Source organism: Gavialis gangeticus, unplaced genomic scaffold (assembly GCF_001723915.1).
Source record: "Gavialis gangeticus isolate Ggan-Ray unplaced genomic scaffold, GavGan_comp1, whole genome shotgun sequence".
NCBI lineage: Eukaryota > Metazoa > Chordata > Crocodylia > Gavialidae > Gavialis > Gavialis gangeticus.
In genome coordinates this window covers 93,859,527-93,878,189 of record NW_017729031.1, presented here as the reverse complement: position 1 = coordinate 93,878,189, position 18,663 = coordinate 93,859,527, and the positions used below count along the sequence as shown (strand labels likewise).

Sequence of the window (18,663 nt, the reverse complement as noted above, 5' to 3'; positions counted from 1 at the left end):
CTAATGATTTTCTATATAATCAACACGTCTGCTGATCTGTTTTAGCTCAGGGGAGAATATTTTTTATCCAAGCACATCAAGTAAGCATTAAGTCTGTCATGCTGATGTGTGTACTAGACCTGTTAATGCAGCCAATAAAGGTACTGCTGATTTCTGCCTGTTTTAAAAGGTGACAATGTAATGCAGTGTAACTAATATGGAACAGCTGCCACAGGAACTATGATTTTACTGCTAGTTAGGGTGGATGATAACACTTAACAGGTGACTATTAGTACAGAACTCACTGTGCACAGCATGGTGATGGCCCTAAAACTGGTGGTAAGGGGCTAACCTCACTGCTAATCTATGTGGCCCTCTGCTGAAATAAACCAGAGTTGTGTTGGCAGAAAGAGGCTGCCACTTTCCTCCACTGAGAATAGGGATCGGTATTGCTGGCTGGAGAAGGAATGTGGTCAGGGTAGATGTGGGACACACTGTTAGGCACATTCCTACTGCAGCTTTTTGCTGGTAGGCTTCCCATTCAGCCATAAATCTTTATATAATATAGGTCAGTGATCTTCCTTATGACAGACCATTTAAAAGAATGGTAAAGTAAGAAACAATATTTTGCATCAAGATCTAATTTGACCGATTGACTTATGCTTCTAAATTTGATTATGAATAATAGGCAAAATATTGGCAATTTCACTCCTTTTAAGTGAAGTCTGCTCCTGAAGATTTTAAAGAACAATATTTAATGAACTATTAAAAACAGCTCTAATCAGACTTTCCAATAACTATTTTGAGGTTTAATTACACCTGAACATTGTCCTCCATTGACCAAAGGAGATTGCCACAATTTGCTGCAGAGATTCCTTTTTAATTGATATTGTTCCATTTAGAAATACTGTACTCATTTACAGTAACACACTTAATTCCTAATATTCTCTCTCATAGAATTTAAGTCCAGAAGAAGCCATTATAAACTTTAAAGTGAGCTCTTGCATAGCACCGATAAAAACCTTATCCAGTAAACCTTGACTCAAGCCTGTGAGTTCTATTTGAGTAAAAGCATCTATTTTATAAAGGCATCCAGTCTTGATTTAAAGACTTCAAGTTATGGGGAATCCACTTCACTCCTAGCTAGGATGCTCCAGTGGTTACTTATCTTCACTGTTACTCACTTGCACTTACCTTATAGACTGAATTTGGTGATCCACAGCTTTCAACCAGTGGATCTTGTTATGGCTTTTTGTGCTAAGTTAAAAAGCCAGCTAGTAGTGAAAATCTTTTCCCCATATAGGTACTTGTAGGTGTGATCACACCAACTTTCTCTTGAACACACCAGAATAGACTGAGGGTAACATAGCTACTTTTATCGAACCAAACTTAGGATCATTTTTGTGAAATAAAAATGTTTGACAAAGCCTATTTTCCATAAAACTACACTGCTTAACATTAAATCGTGAAATAATTTTTTCATTCTTTACTTATTGCATTCTATAACAAACTTTCCAGGATTTTGCTAGAGATAAGTGTCTGTATTGAGAAAGCCTAAAAAAGATAGTACTGGGTTCATAGTTAACTACGCTATCACTTTGGTTGCAGACAGAAGTGCAGCTCCTGCTTTCTGTGGCTAGATCAGGTAAAAATTATCACTTTTGTCTGCACCCTTTAAATACTACTATGTTATTAGTTGAGAGGGTTTTTTTGGTAGATGTTTGCATTTAGGAATCTCACAAGATTTCTAATATGCTAGTGTCTACAAGTACACACATAATATGTTTTATGTTATATGCTAGATCTACATAAGAGACATTTATAAAGAGAAATGTTTATATTGACTTAAGAGTCTGGACTGTGACCAGTTCAGGGCTTGGAAACCTACAGCCCATGGGCCAGATCTGGCCCACGAAGAGACTAAATCCAGTCCATGACACCTTGGGGAAATAGCAGCAGGCAGCAAAGGAGGCATCCTCATGGTCCTACTATCTGCTTTGTGTCTTCAGAGCACCCACTGGGGCGGAGGCAAAGATTTGTGGCCTGTCAGGGCCTGGGCCAGAAGCACCAGCCCATGGCAGCAAAAGGTTGCTGCTCCCTAACTTAAGAGATCTAGCTTCAAGGTCAAACCTGCCACAGATTGTCCTAGGTGACCACAGATAAATCACCTAATCTCTCTGTGCTTTATTTTGCCATCTGCAAAACAGGGATAATAGGACTTCCTGTCTCATTCCATCTTTGTTGTCCATACATTACATGGGCAATCAAGCCACATTTACATAAACATATGCTAGCATTCTAACCAGTCCAGGAGGATTGTTTTCAGCCCAAACATCATAGTATAAAACACACTGTGATGTGCCCTGTGGATGAGTTTGGCTTGCACCAAACTGTCAGCAATGGCCAACAGGAATCTTTTCTTTGATGGGATGATCCAGTTTGACAGCTCTGATGTTCCCAATACTAATATGAAAGTAGGAGGAATATGCATAGCAGCTTACCCAGTTCATTTATTTGGCTCAACAATTCAACAGCATCCAGCTTCACCATGAGCTTAATAAAAACTTGTACAAATGGATTCTTCAGGGCATTCTATCAAAAGACAAAAAGAAAAAGTTGACTTAACTATAAAAACTAAGGAAGTTTATTCATCATATTCCTACTGTATTCATTTGTACTCCATTGTATTATCCACTCTATCACAAAGATCAGCCAGAATTTATCCCTTTTGCAGAGGGTCTACACAACCACCCCACACTCTACAATCACTTCCAGCTATGGTGGAAAAGGTGAGGGTGTCAGTGAGCTAACAGCCTGATCCAATGACCCTTGATGTCAATGGAGAGGACCTTTGGTGTCCCATTTACATCAGTGACACTCAACTGGCCTTAAAGTGTGGGTAGATGCAACTTCTGTCACGTAAGGTCCCTGTGCAATGCTTGACCACAGTGTACAGGGAACTGCAGTATAAGTGAAATTCAGTTCATCAGATTGTAGCTTAGTGGAATGTGTAATAACTCATTATTCCACAAATCAATGTTTTTTCTCCTCATCTGTTCCCTCCTGCATTTCCCAGAAATGTAATTATGTCACATTTACTATGGTGAATTTCAGTGACAGAAAGGTGTTAATAATTCTTCTGTGTTCCAAGAGTATAAAAAGCCAGGCTTGATATTCTTAACCAAAAAGAAAACAATAATTACTATTAATGGCTCAAAGCAAGGAAGCAGAATGGCAAGAAGCAATTCAGCTTTTTGTATTCAAGCAGTGATACATTCCTAAAAGAAAGAATATAAAGGTTTTATGTTCAAATTTAAATATTTTTCTTCACAGAGTTACAAATTCAGAATAGCATTCTTTCATCCTCTAGGTTCTCGTGCGCATATCAAAGAGAAAACTTAGTTCTTATGTTAGAGATGCTTTTCTGCTTTCCAAAGACAACAGTTTCTTTGGTGTCTCTGGCTGGGCTAAGCATTACAAGAAGCAACTCAACTTTGTTTATGACATCAAGCAGGAAGTAGTTGAATTAATTAACTAAAGAGAATTCTCTATTTTGTAGGGACCTCTGCCATGCCTTCACATGCTGTTAGTTTTAAGGGATGTTCTGTAAGCCGATCATTTCAGAATAAGGATTTGCTCTGAAAACTATGCCTTTTTCAGTGCAGGGATTTTTTATTGGTGGCGGAACATCCCATTCTCAGTAGGAGGGTGCATTATAAGTACTGGTGTCAATAGATAATTGTCAGAAGTACTGATTACATGCACATTAACAACACAGTCGTGGGCAGGAAGAGAACGACAGGGCAAAAAACCCTGGAAAGGCAGCTACTCAACTGATGTGAATTGTCACAATGCTAGTGACTCAGGTTCTGCCCTCAGCCTTTTTCTTTACCTGTGATACAAGATAATTGTGTTAGCTGTGAGATGATACCTTAACAACTGGAATTGTTTGGTTCAACGTAGTCAGTGAATTCATGATCAATGGTGACTTGTCAATCCATTCCTGAGATATCTCTGTTAGATCAGCTATCTGCTTCAGGGTTGCATTAGACTTTTAAAACAAATACAAATAAAAATACAAATACAAATAAATCCAGTTGTTCAGTGACCTTAGGCATTTGATATCTGCAAGAAAGCTTAATGTTTCCATGACCTTATACATATTGAACAAGCTTTCCTTCTTTAGACTCTTTTTCAACAGTCTGCCCCTATTCTGCAAAGCACTTCTGCATGTGCTGAAGGTAAAACTGTTTATATAATACACGGGTGCTTAAAGTTCAAGTACTTTGCTGAACAGAGCAAGATTTAGGCATGTACGCAAACACTTTGCTGACTTGGGGCCTTAAAATTCTACAGCTAAGCTGTTTAGGAAAGAAAGTTAAGTTCTACTTTTCAAAGTCAAATCCCTTTTTCTCATCCAAACAATCCCTCAGAGGCCATTCAAGATTATTGAGCTCAGAACCTGATCTAGGTAATAAATAGCCAAAATTTGGTTGAATCACCAATTTTTCTTAAGTCTCAGAATGCTTAATAAGGATGAAGGACTACTTTCAGTCTTGACTGAAAGGAAAGCATGTCCCAGCAGAGTCAATGGAAGGTACTCACGCTCATTAAGGTGCCTGTAGATATGCTGGGAGGGTGTGCCGAGGTGCTGTAATTACAACACATTGGAGCAAACTTGATTAAATCAAGTCTACTAGAGCATGGTAATTACCATGCTCCAGCAGCCTCCCACATCTTGGGCATCAGTGTCCCCTCATTTCAAAATGGCAGCAGGAGTGTTTAGTTCAAGCACCCCCACTACCATTTTGAAGCATGGGGATGCTGATACATGAGATGCTATGGCACTTTAATTAGAGCAGCTCTCAGAACCACTCTAATTAAAGTTCCCCCTACCCTCAAGGCACATGTAAAAGTACCCTAAGTGACTGGATCTAGCCAAAGACTTTTTGCAGAGAAAACCTTCCATTCAAAACTTCCTCAATACCCTTTATTATGAGCTATCTCTTTATTGTTTCATGGAACTTTATTGTATTCACGAATTGGTAGCTTATAAATTGTTTCTGCTTCTTTTGCTCACTTAATTTTTTCATGAAAAGCATTTGAAACATATTTGATATGTAGGAACATGAGTATTACATGACTGAAACAGACCTGAGGCCCTTCTAAGATGGTATTTTGTTCCTGACAGTGGCCAGTAGCAGCAGTTTCAGAATAAGATGCAAGAAAACCTGCAGGAGGTAGTTATGAGATAACCTGATTTCAGGGGAAGATTTTTCCTATCTGCATTTATTCAAGGCTTTTGCATACGTTGACCTATTCATTTGCATCCTTTCTAAAACCTATGGGGCAAAATGCTCTTTTCACTGAATTCAGCAGGAGCTCTGCCAACAAATGATTGTTAAACCCAGCCATCCTACTCCACCAGAGCCTTGAATCAGCTCCAGTGGAAGGGCTGGGACCAAGAATCATGGTCCCAGACCCTGCAGCACACTGAAGTGCATCAGAGAGTATTCAACAGTTCCAGAGCTTAGGACATGTTTTAGTTAGACTGTAGTAATCATTACTATGTAACTTCTCAGAAAACTTCTTAACTCACAGTATTTCTGACTACAATCTAAATAAAACATATTCTAAGTATAACATGTGACAAGACCCTGAGTTTTAAGTGCACTTAATAAATGTTGAACATGTGACATCACCCTCAGAAATCAGGATTCCCTTTGGAAATAGTGCCTTCAAATAAAAAGAAATATAAAAGGGCATGGAAAGCAAGTTCTGAAAGATAGTGATAGGCTCAAACTGAACCCCCAGGCATAAACACCTAAAAAACCATAGGGATGTTTAGATCAGGTTCAGTTTTCTACTGCCTCCAACCAAAATCCTGCACTAAGTGGATTAGACCCATATTAAATTTAAATGTATTAAATAATTCTTTGCTGCTGATTGATTTACATTATTGTATAGTCTCAAAATTTCTGGATAACACCTGATGTGAAGCCTCATAATAATGCATCATCAATCATTGAAAAACCAGAAGGCTTTTCCAATTAAATCAATGACTTCCAGAGAGGGCAGAAAGTGGAATTCTTCTGCTTCTCCAAAACACCAGTCTTCTCTGGACATTGAGCAAGAAGCCTTCTCATGGTGGTGTCATACCTTTTCCATGATTGCTCTAGTTTCTGGGGTATCTGGTGCATAAAGAATCTTCCCAAGCAGCATTGGTTTTAGGAAAGACCAAATTAATGCTCCGGTAGGGGTACTTGTCAAATCCAGATAAAACGTTAAACAGAATGATGCTGCAAAGAGAAAAGCAAAGCACATAAACACAATAGGCACACAATAGTTACTCGGTGTATTTTGTTGCCAGGCCACTTTGTTGTTTTGGCCAGAGAATGACTACATAGCCCTGTGCACTGACTGATATAACGCATCTTGACAAAACTAATCCACACCCAAGGCTTCTTGCTGCTGAACTCAAGACAACAAGTGTCTCATTGAACCAGCAGAGATTTTCTTCTTTCAGGTTAAATGGAGTTTGGTGAACTGAGAAGCTAATAATGTCAGTACAGTTGGAAAAACTGCACATCAAGATAAAAATAGTGACCTGTCAAGCCCTAAAATCAGCTCATCAGGGATGCGGGAGATACTGAAGCATTAAGCCATGACATTACTTGCTCAAAGAACCTGAGTTTTCCTGCTTAAGCATTATGAAAATAAGTCACCCATAAATACAGAAGACCAAACCTTCAGTTGGCATACATCACCAAAGCGCCACTGAAGTGACCACTGCTTTTCAGAATTACACCAGTTAAGAGTTTGGCTCTGATAGCTCAGAATTGTATTTAACTGGAAATCTTTTTTTCACATGTCTCCATCTGGATCTTCTAGATACAAGTCCTCTTCACTAATGGAAGTGATGGGGATGATTTGCCCCAAGATGTCCTATGCAAACTAATACATCATGTTCCACACAAACAGCAACATCTGGTAATCAAATAATATCCCACGATAGACTTAAAAGCCCATGTTAGACTGGTATGGGCTCCAAGCAAAAACTCTCTTCGGTTCCTTCTGCACAGAGGACTTAGCTTAATGGCGTTCCCATATTCCCTCTGGCCACTGCCATAGAAGCAGCTCTGAATGGACTAGCTCTTTAGCTGGCGTAAGCTGGAATAGCTTCATTGACTTCAGTATAGGCAATAGTGAATCACAACTATAGTGTAATAAACCAGCCAAGAATCTGAATCAATGCACAAATATGTCACTAAAATATAGAGGTTAGAGGTGTTCAAAAATTTCTATCTTTTAATTTAAAAAATGAAAGGGGGACGGGGGAAATAATGAGGGGCGTTTGTTTCTCAAGGTTTGAAAACAACCTTTTTTGATTTTCAGTATTTTTAGCAACATGTTTAATTACCATAAATTAGGTTCTCAGTGTACACATCTACACAAGATGCTTACTGCACATTAGCCTAATAACACAGTTAAAACATGTGCTAATAGCCTACTGTGCCATGTTATTAAGCTAATGTGCAGGAAGCATCACAAAATAACCGTGCACAGGTGCTACTGTACAGTAACTTGAGCTACTGTGCATTTAGTGAGTATTTTATTAAGCAAGTACTAAACTATATCTGCAGTATCTAAGGTGCATTAAGTGAACATGCAGATGTGCCCAGTATGCAGAGAATTATACAAGTTAGGGAATCATTACAAAACACTTTTTTTAAAATCAAACCACTTGGGAAAAAAAATTTTCCCAATTTTTTCATTTTTTGAAAAAGGCCATTTTCAATGAAAACCCTCCATCTGAAAAAATATCAGTCAGCTCTAATAAGGAAAGCCTGTTAACTCACTCTCACCCTTGTAATTCATAGGTACTGTACTTCTGCTGAAGTTAGCTTAATTATTTCAATTTATAGTTACTGCAGAATCAGAACCACACTAGCCTGGGCAAAAAACAAAGATTTTTTTCCAGTCCATTATCCATTCCAAACCATAGAAAACTAAGAAAAAGTTTTTGTTCTATTTTTGCAATAAATGTACATTTCAGTCAATGGAAAGTACTGTTTAAAACAGGGGTACCCCACCCTCTGGCCCCGATCCAGTCCACAGAGCTGTGTCACCTGGCCTGCTGGGTCCCCAGAGGTCCAGAAAATTGTCATTTGGGAAATGATGGCTGCACTACTTGCTACTCCCCTGCTGCCAGATTTCCAGATCATAGGGAGCCTGTCAGATCACATTGCATAGCCCTAGTGTGTGGGGCCTGACCAAGGCAGGGTCCTGGCTCAGGTAGTGTGGGACCCGATGTGGGTTTACAAGGCTGAGTCAAGGTGGTGCACAGCCTCATCCAGGGGTAGAGCCTGATTGGGGTGCCATGAAGCCCAATTTGGACACACAGGACCCAACCCCGTACACTGACCCCAAACAGGATCTGGCCTGTGAATTGGCCCCATGCCATTCATCTCTCCTGTGGGGCTGAAAAGTTGAGTACCACTGATTTTAAATACAGAAACAGGCTAGTTTAAGTTTTTAGAGACTTTAAAAGAAATACAATGAGAAACGTGGCCCAATCAACACACATTTGCAAAATGTTTCATATTGCTGAATCTGCATTTTTCCACGAAGAGGATTTTGTCCAAAGAGTTTCGCTCAGGTCAAGCTCTTACAGTTTTGCACTGAAATGTATATCTATGCCTAATGATATCCTCTGAATGAGCAAATACTTCAGAGTGTGCTGTAGCTGGAACCAAACTTACTGGAATTCTGTGGAATGCCGTATTTCCTCATCTTGCTTTGTACATAAGAATCGTGGGTAGAACTATTGCTTTTGGGATCATCAAAATCAGGAAACCAGGACTCAAAAAACAGAGGTGATATTTCCTGGTTACAGAGAACTTTTGATAAAGTTTGAAAAGATCCACTAGTTATTGTTATGTTGTTTGTTTTAAACAATGCCTATAGGACAAAAAAAGAAAAAGAAACAAATGCATTTACATGGACCATACTTGGAGAGAGGTGGGGAAGAGGAGAAGACAGAGAAATAAAATATTTTTTACAGATGCTTTTGGTTAGAAATGTATCTACCTTTAATTTGCCTACCTGAACCCATCTAGCATGACAGTTTATAAATTAATACCATCAATGCTAAAGCTACTGCATTGATTTATGTTAGACGTTGGCAGATTTACATCAGCAAAAGAGGGTCCATTCAGAAGAAGTGCTGGATATCTCTTGTCTGGAGCTAAACATCCCTCTCTCATCCACCTTAACAGTCATTATTCATTTGAGTAAATAAAATAAGGTCTGCCTCTATGATCTGATCATGTATAATGATATGACAAGAAATGAACCAAGGCTGGATAATAACCATCCCTAGAAACAATGTAGGGTTCCTTTCCTGGGTAGGTGACTACTAAGAATAATCCCAGTAGTAAACAGTCTGCCACAATCCCAGTTCCTCCAACTACAGCACTTGCAGGGTGAGATTTTAAAACATTATCAGCTTTGGCTTAATTTGTTCTCACTATAATAGTTTTATAACTTAATTCAGTAGGAGCAGATTTAGGTTAATGCTGTGATGGCTTATGTGTTACTTAGAAACCTATTTTACCTTGTATGATATAAGGCTTTCATAGTGCTATATTAAATAGTGAACTGAACTCCTATAATACTTTATTAATTAGACAAAGACCTGTAGTAGGTTACCCTTCCTTTAGCCCGACCTAAGAGCCAGTTTGCTCATAAAATCCAGTCAACTCTCAGTTCCACTCCATTTATTTTGCAGGGGAAACACTTGTCCCCACAACAAGGCAAGCAACAACATAAGAAACAGACAATAAACACAACCAAAACCTATGGCCTTTCTTCAGACCTTGAAAGAGAGGCAACCCAGGTGTGGTACTTATCCTTCAGCATAGCAGCCTCCTCTCTGTCTTTTCTGTCCACCCCGCACCTCCTTAGGAGCTTTTAACTTCCCCTAAGGCCAATCAATCATGCCTATCGGCTGACCTAGGGCTCCTAGGCAGGCAGGGTCCTCTCTCTAACCCCCTGCAGCTGGGCTTCAGTCCCTGAGCCATGCACCTAGTTACAGGGACAACCTAAGCTTTGCACAACTTATAGTCTATTTGCCTAAAAACTGTTTAGCAAGCATGTTTTTCCTTTGTCTTAAACAAAATGAAGTGTATGCCTTCACTTTTATGTTGTTTCGTTCAAAAATCCAGCTGAATACCGATAATGGTGGCTGATATAATGTTTATAGTACATTTCTTCCTTCAAAATGAGCCCACAAGACAATTCTAGAGGATAAGCTGCAGTAAACAAGCTAGCTGTAAAAAGATTGTGTGGAGTCATATTGAGCTTGAACCATTTGACCTGTTGCAGCACCACAGCAGACCAAGAATGTGTAATATACACCTTATGTCACTTACTGTTTATAGTATTTTGTAGTCCTAATCAATAAACTACAATATTTTGTTGCATACCACACACCCCCAAAAAAGATACATGCATTGTGCTTTGGGAAAGGCAGAATGAAAAAAAAAATGTTTTCCCTGCATTATGGCTGCACAGAGCAGGCACATAGCCTAATCTTCAGCTCACTCACCTTCCCCTTTCTACTTAACCAAAAGCTGACACCCTAGCTGCTGCTGAAGGCTGACTCCATGGGTGAATCTACAATTTTGAAAAGAGTTAAAACAGTCTGCAAGGCTGTGAAATAGAAGTGGGACCAGAAGAAACTAGCAGAGAGCAAAATTGCCAGAAGAAATGTTAGCTAACACATCTAACACCTAAGAAGTGAAAACAATGAGCCATTAAGTCAAATGATCCCCTCAGCTGCCTGAATAGAAATGGCACTGATGTTGCCTGGCAGTTGATTTTGGAGCAGAAAAAAGCAGGGTGCTTTTATTCCAGGCAGAAAAATCAGCTTCTATGCTTAAGCTTCACAGCCCAAATCAGGGGGGTGATTTTGGGGGGAAAAAAGTGCATGTGGTATTCAAGAAAATATGCACAAAAATTTAGCTATGCTAAACTTGTCCTCCACATTTTTATTCCTATTTAACCTAACAGTCACCAAAAATATGTTTTTGAAAACTTCACTATTGGGCCAGACTCTAATCTCACTGAAGCTGATGGAAATGTTTCCACTGACTGGTGTTGACTTTGTATCGGACCTTTATTGTACAGTTTTCCCTTTACAATGCAGCTGTCTGTCTCCTTTCATCTCATTACTCATTATCTCATTTCACCACCGTCGTACATCTCCCGCATCCTAGGTTCCATGCCCCTTCCCTTTCTCAAATCCATCATGGGAGTGTCCCTTTGCTGCCTATGTTAATACAAATCAGGTATTTTTCAGCAAGGAAAGACACAAAGAGCTTTAAAAGTTCTCTAATTAATTGAATTTAGCTGTATGCAAACTCTTCTCCAGGGCACTAATATCTTAAAAGAAATGTGGTAACCTGCAGATATTTCCCTATGCACCCACAGTTATGTCCCTACGCACCTATAGTTTCTACAGATAACAGAACTCTGTGTAATTATTCCAAAGGTGTTTTTCCTTAGGATCATCCTAAGACTAACACACACCTCAGACAGGGCCACTTTTCTAGACTGTTGTAGGTTTCTGAATGAATTAATTGCTTCTGACAGTGGAGATATACCAGATGCCACTTTGTTTTTAAATTTTTTAACTTCTGTCAGGAAGTCCAAGAGCTTCTCCACAGATTTCTGCAGTTCTTTGGGGAAAAACATCTAGGAGAGAAAAGAAAGAAGCCAGTAATTCTAAACGTACATATACAGACTTGCACACATACATTCTAGTACTAACTCCAATGTACTGATTATGGGATTTTCAAAGCATGTTTACTTGGGAACAAATGTCCCATAGGAAATAAATGGGACAAGTACTCCTAAATTCTTTAAGCACTTCTGAAAGCTGAGCCCTGGTACTTTGTCCCCAGCTTTAAATAATCAACATAACACACCAGTGCAGGTACATCCGTTTATGTCGTTTAAAATCTTAACCATAGCAGCTAATAAAAACTACAGAAAATACTCTACAATTTCAACACAAACCTTATACATGAAATTATAAACATCTAAATGTTGTAAAAGTGTGACCCCTAGGATGTAAGTCTGGCGAGTCCTTTCGGGAAGAGACAGATTGCAGAATTCCTTTGCCACTGCTTCTAGCTTTGGGTCAGTAGCGTGGACATTACATGACTCCAACTGGAGGATCTGAGAAATGAGCTGTATGTGCATAAAATAAATCAGATTTGTAAATGGTTAGACTTCTCCAACAAGCACGTCATCAATGTCTTCTTGCATTGCTGAGAACTGAGAAATATAAGATTCTTCCCATTATTTTTGGGACCAATTAAAATAGTAGACAGTTACCCAAAGGCTACAAACGGACTCTACATTTATCCCAGGATTAACTATTTTATCCTGGGACAAAATGAAATAATTTGCTCAGACATCCATGTCCATTGTCCCAGGATAAATCCTAAACAGGTTCACAGGATAAGAAGTACTAACAGTTTATCCCAAAACATCACAAAGCACATCTGAATGGTTCTCTCAAGACTGCATCACTGAATCTGTGGCAGAAAAGTGGCAGTGAATTCAGATGTTCACAACACCTAGATAAGAAGGGCAATGTGTGTACACACAAATGCTGGGATACTTCTGGCACAAACACAGGCACAACTTGTCCAGGGGCAAATTCAACATCTGTTCCTAGCCACAGTTTTCACAGTTTTAAACAATGCTGGTGTTTCCCTCTTCTAGTTGCTGACAAAGACAAGGTTTAGATGAATCCAGACAAGATGGTGGTGATGCTCTTACATGTGACTGAGCAAAGAACCATTTGTAGTTGTATTTATCCAAGTTACCGAGGCACATGTGCTCATCCTTGGAGTAGAAAATTCAATTTGTGAAAGTAATTTTGGATTCCTAATACTTCTGTAATTCCTGACATCATAAATGGTAAGAGGTACTCATTCCCATTTGGATTGTGACCATTTCTCCACAATGTGGACATAGCCACAATCAACTAGACTTTCATGACTATCCGACTTTCATGACTGTGTGCCTAAGTAATCACAAAGGATGTGCCCACCAGTGGCTGTAGGTCAGAAGAAAAAAAAACCCATGCAGTTCTGTCCTTCAATAGCTGCACTGGATTACAAAGCTCTTCTGGTTGTTTAGTCCAATCTATAAAATGCTACTTACTTTGTCACCCATGGGAACAACATATCAACCTCTATGGTGCCACAATGGAGATATCCTAAGCTGCCTTCACGAGCAGCCCCTAGATTTACATTAGTTATCTAAGAACTGAAAATGAACAGGACCTTCAACTTGAACAGAAGTAAGCTTACCTGAGTTGTGTTTTCTGGGACAGGTATTTCCATCAGAGTACCAATACTTGCTGTGGACATTCCTGTTTCATTTATGAGCTCTTCTTTCATCTCATCAACATTTGTAAACATATCCATTAACAATTCTTTAACACAAACAAAAAAAGATATGGTACCTTTCTCTTCATTTAATTAAATATTACATACATGCATATTATTCACATTATTTTGGGTACAGGAAAACGAGCAATTTTACCCAACAAATATTATACACATTGTCTGACAGTAGCAGAACTATATGGCATACATAATATATGTCTAAACTTTCATAGATATTTGTCATGCAACAAACTGGAACTGGTACTGTCCTTGATAATTGTAGGGATTGTGGAACCATATCTTTTGGGTCCAATATGGGCCACAGTTCATCTATGCTCAAAGAACAGGTCTTTTTTTTGGCTAGATCCAGAAATATCAGTCAATGGGCTATTTGAAGCTGAAAGTCAGACTATGCAAAGTACAAAAATAAAAGCTAATGGATACAGGACCTGTTTGCTTTACCCACTTAGCTTCCATGACACATGATAACATTTGCTGAGGGAATGTCAACAGAAACAACTAAATGAGTGACCACATTCACAACCCAAAGTTTTATAGGGATTGTGTAAAACTACCTTTCCTTTCAGGAACGGTTGCACTCTCAGTGATGTTCACCATGGAACTGATAGTAGCCACATATTGAGCAATATCTTGAAAGCAATCCATCTGCGGTAAATGTTCTTGAAACCTTAAAAAAAGCATAGGCAATATTAAAGGAAAGTAAGTAGCTACTGTGAGAAGTTCAGGAATGAAATAATAGGGCAAAAATAAAAACTTGAGGTGGCCTTACCATTCCATTTGCAACCGGAGTTTTGTAGGATCTCCAATCAGTATATCCTGGAGTTCCTGAGAGATGCTATTGTGATTAATTACATTGGTCACAATGCGATCGCTTAGCTCAGCACTGTGAAGGAGTTGCTCATGAAATTGACTTTGCTCACAAAGTGCTTCAAAACTAATATTAGGGAGATAGCAGATATGTTGCACTAACTTAAAGCTCTCACGGACACAGAGAAGTTTTGCCAGGTTTTGGAGGCGAGAGATCTTTAAATAAAAACAAGAGACATGACGAACATTATATAATAGAAATGTAAAAACTGAGTTTTAGATTAAAGAATCTAGGCATCACTTTGCTTTTCTTTGGGACTTGATTGTCAAGAGCTTTAGTTTAAAAGGCCTTGAGCTGAACTGTAAGGCACAGTGACCACCATAGCATGAGAAGTAGAGCCTTGAGCAGCATAGGAAAGTAGCCTGGAACCTGGGAAATCAAGATTCAAATCCTGGCTGTACTGCCAGCCTGATGTGTTACCCTAAGGAAATTGCTTTACTTGTCAGTACCTCTGTTTCTCTTGTTACACTTTCTTTGCCTTGCCTATGTAGACTGAAATCTCCCTGGGGTAGGGACTGTTTGCAAGTGCCTAGCACACTAAGCTTAATAAATGCTACTGTAATACAAATAAGTATCAAGAGCAAGGTTGCTGTTATTAATGGTGATGTCTATTACACTATTACAGCTTTGCATAGTCATTTATTTCCTCTCTCAAATGGACCCTTTACTTTAATAAAAATTAAGCACAGTAAGCAAGCCCAAAGACAGGGCTCTGTGTTGGTTCAGTATTACTTAGGCACTTAGCTTACCTTTGGGTATCTAAAATGAGATCCTCTACACCTGCTTTGGCATATTAAATGACTGGAGTGGTGTAAAAATGCTCTAAAAGCCCTGGTTGCAACTGGGAAAGATTCCCCAAGTGCAGGCATGGAAAGAGAACCCCTCACAAGCACTTTCAGAAGAGGATATACTGGTGGCAAGAGGAGCATATTGATAATGCGACCACAGCCTGCAGGGATTCTAAGATGTGCTGCAATGCACCTGAGAAGGCTGCTGTAACCCAGATGGGCTTGGGGTTGTCTAAAATATGCAGGGAGCCTCATGTTCAGAACTGCCTAAGACTGGAAAGACAAAAATGGCTTAAATACACTTTGCTCTCGCTCTCTCTCTCTCTCTCTCCTTGCTCTGCACATTTTGCAATGCAGCTCTTAAGCCTTCCTGCTAAGCCAAGGACTGTCAATGAAAAACCCAAAGAGGTCACTCCTGTTTTTGGGACAGCCTGCCAGTGGCACCAGAGTGTCTGCTCAGAACCTCTCTACATAGCTACACTGTCCTATTATCAGGTTTAGGTGTGCATAAAGTTGGAGCAAGTGAGAAGGTCTAGTTTCATGGTGATGATTCTTGGCTTGACGTGGCCTTACAGGAACAGGGAACTCTTGGATGCTTATCTTAATGCTTGGATGCTTATCTTGATGGGGTCATTTGATCCTAGCTGACTTCCTGCCCCTGGAACAGCGGGCTGGACTTGATGATCATCGAGATCCCTTCCAGCCCTAACATCTATAAAATCTATGAAACAGCACAGAAACTCATCCCTGTTTGAAAATCACAACCAATAGATTTTTCATCTCAACTGTGTCATATTTAGAGGTGACAAAACATTATCTTGGAACTGCTTAACCCAGCTCAATCTTTTAATACCAAAGACCTCGACGAGAGCTGCTGAGTATTCACAGCCATTGTTTAGATGTGTAAAGGCAGAACCTAAATTCTGGTGCATATTTGCTGAAAAGTTTGGCCTTTGTAGCTTATTTAGCATTAAGCTGACTAATCAGTTTGGATCCTCAGAACTTCAACTGTATGAGATTTTTCAAAGCAATGTTAAACCCATATTCCTGCTATGGCTTTCCAGAATGGTTCAGAGGAAAATAGCTACATAGAAAACAGATTAAGAAAGACAGATTAGCACAAGAAAAAGATGACACACTAGTATTAGAAAGTCAGTCTCCATTCTATTAAAATCCTGGGTCTGGAACTCCAGCAATGAAATCTCTTATTTATTTTACAATTTGTATTATGTTCATTTCCAGGGACACCAGACAAAATGAGGGCCTGCCTTACAATACGTGCTGTAGACAAGTATACATGTGGAGAGTTCCTACACCAAACGAGTGCGCCTTGTTAGTTACAAAGGAGTATTTCACATTTCTGTTAGGTGCCTAATTCCCTATGGCTGTCAAAGGTATTTAGATGCTTAACTGCCATCTTTACTTTCAAATGATGTATGACTTTCAAATAACCTAAAAGAGGTTGGAGCACAGGTTTCATGCAACTGATGTGCTTAACTCTGCTAAATGATTTGAAAGTCTCAACCCCTGTTAATGGCAGGTGAATCAGATATGGATAAACCAGAAGATTTAGATGGCTTGCATGGGGTTCTTAAGAGACTGTCTCCTTCCATGCCTGCACCTGGGGAGTCTTCCTTGAGAGGCATTTGTTGGCATCTTAGGATGGATGATGAAAAAATGTAATAGGATAAAAAAGCAGAAGCATCTATGTCTTCTCTCAAATCTAAACATACATTTGTAATAACTGCATGGGAAAGAGTATTTTCTCTTCAAGATAAGTGCAACTCCCTCCCCACTCCTCTGCCCCACACAGGCACAGGAAGCACCAGTAACATCCAGTCTTCATCCTAGCTCATATGAGGAGTTTTTAACATTGTTTTCCCTAAACTGGATTCCAGAAAACTTCACTGGTCATTCATAGAAATCCTAAAATTCATAGGAAAATTGGGGTTGGGAGGGACCTCAGGAGGTCATTTAGTCCAATCCCCTGCCCAGAGCAGAACCAGCCCCAACTAGATCATCCCAGCCACGGCTTTGTCTAGCCAGGTCTTTAAAACCTCCAAGGATGGAGATTCCACAAACTCTCTGGGTAGCTTGTGCCAGTGCTTTACTACCCTCCTAGTGAGAAAGTTTTTTCCTAATAACTCATCTAAACTTCCCTTGCTGCAACTTGAGACAGTTGCTCCTTGTTCTGTCACCTGCCACCATTGTGAACAGTCCAGCTTCATCCCCTTTGTAAGCAAAACAGTCTAGCTCCATCCTCAGTAACCACGTAATACTCAAGGAATCCCTTGAATGAGCAGACTTACTTTTGACTTCAGGAGCTCAGAAATGGATGAGTGTTTCTCAGAGGTGTCATTCTGAGTGAAAGGGGCCTTTTCTATCTGAGCCTGGTTCAGAAGCAGTGTTATATTTTCTGTAACAGAAAAAAGTTACTGCAGATGGGACCCATGTTTATTACAGAAACCCTGCATATCTGGAAGCTTATATTTCTTCTTTGCAGACCTTTTTAAGGTGCTGACAAATGACAGATCTTTCTGAATTCAAAAGGAGTTAGAGGGGCTCAGCACATCTAAACTTATGTTTTTCAGCCTAGAGTATAACCTCCTGATCCAGTCTGAGTAAAGTATGTAGGCTGCATTGTTTCAGGAACTAGATTGTGACTCTGGGTATGTCTACTCTGCACACACAGTAGTGAAGTGAAGAGACACCTGAGCTAGCTGGATGCTGCCAGCAGCACAGCTGAGCCAGCACACAGTTCAGTGCAGGTGTTTCTTCTGCTTCTAGAACAGGCTTAATATTACTAGCCAGGCTTAGCTGTGGGCTGCCTCAGCTATGCTGCTAGCAGCATCTAAGCCAACTTGGGTATCTCTATGGTACATCTCAGTTGCTGTAACAGCTGTGTGAACATACCCTCTGACAGTCACTGTTTGATCAGTGCTTGCTGCTTGCTCTTTGGGGGATAAAAGTCATTCAGGTGTTCCCATACAAATGTACTAACTACAGTATAACCAAATAAAACACCATTATGTCAGTAGAACCTTACTTCTCAAAATATTTTTTAAAGGAAGAAACTGTAACAGAGCACAGCAGTAAAGGGGAGATCTCACATCTTAAAGCTGAGTCCCTACTAAGTTTTACTTGAATGCCATGTAGCTGCATTGGAAAAAGAAATTTTTTTTCTGATTATGTGGGTTGACAAATTACACTGATAGTCTGACCTCTAAAGATCAACGAATACAAATACACAAGGTAAAAGGGTCCTCCTGACTTTCAGAGGCTCCAAGGTCTCACCAAGCAGGTTTCATAGTTTCATAGTTTCTAGGGTCAGAAGGGACCTGAGCAGATCATCTAGTCCGACCCCCTGCCATGGCAGGAAAGAGTACTGGGGTCAAACGACCCCAGTAAGGTGGTCATCCAACCTCCTCTTAAAAACCCCCAGGGTGGGAGCCTGCACCACCTCACTTGGAAGCTGGTTCCAGACCCTAGCCGCCCTGACCGTGAAGTAGCGCCTCCTGATGTCCAACTTAAACCTTCCCTC

At 39.8% G+C, this 18,663-nt stretch overlaps 1 protein-coding gene across 1 annotated transcript in view; it reads right to left on the bottom strand.

Moving 5' to 3' along the window:
* ABCA12 (ATP binding cassette subfamily A member 12) overlaps positions 1-18,663 on the bottom strand; it is a 164,717-nt gene that overhangs the window by 82,712 nt on the left and 63,342 nt on the right. The window contains exons 12-21 of the mRNA XM_019523394.1: positions 17,432-17,538; positions 14,236-14,489; positions 14,021-14,133; positions 13,368-13,492; positions 12,061-12,234; positions 11,572-11,736; positions 8,742-8,940; positions 6,139-6,278; positions 3,911-4,030; positions 2,481-2,571 (exon numbers count right to left, since the gene is read on the bottom strand). Coding sequence (XP_019378939.1) covers positions 2,481-2,571; positions 3,911-4,030; positions 6,139-6,278; positions 8,742-8,940; positions 11,572-11,736; positions 12,061-12,234; positions 13,368-13,492; positions 14,021-14,133; positions 14,236-14,489; positions 17,432-17,538 — 1,488 coding nt within the window. The remainder of the gene's footprint in view (positions 1-2,480; positions 2,572-3,910; positions 4,031-6,138; positions 6,279-8,741; positions 8,941-11,571; positions 11,737-12,060; positions 12,235-13,367; positions 13,493-14,020; positions 14,134-14,235; positions 14,490-17,431; positions 17,539-18,663) is intronic.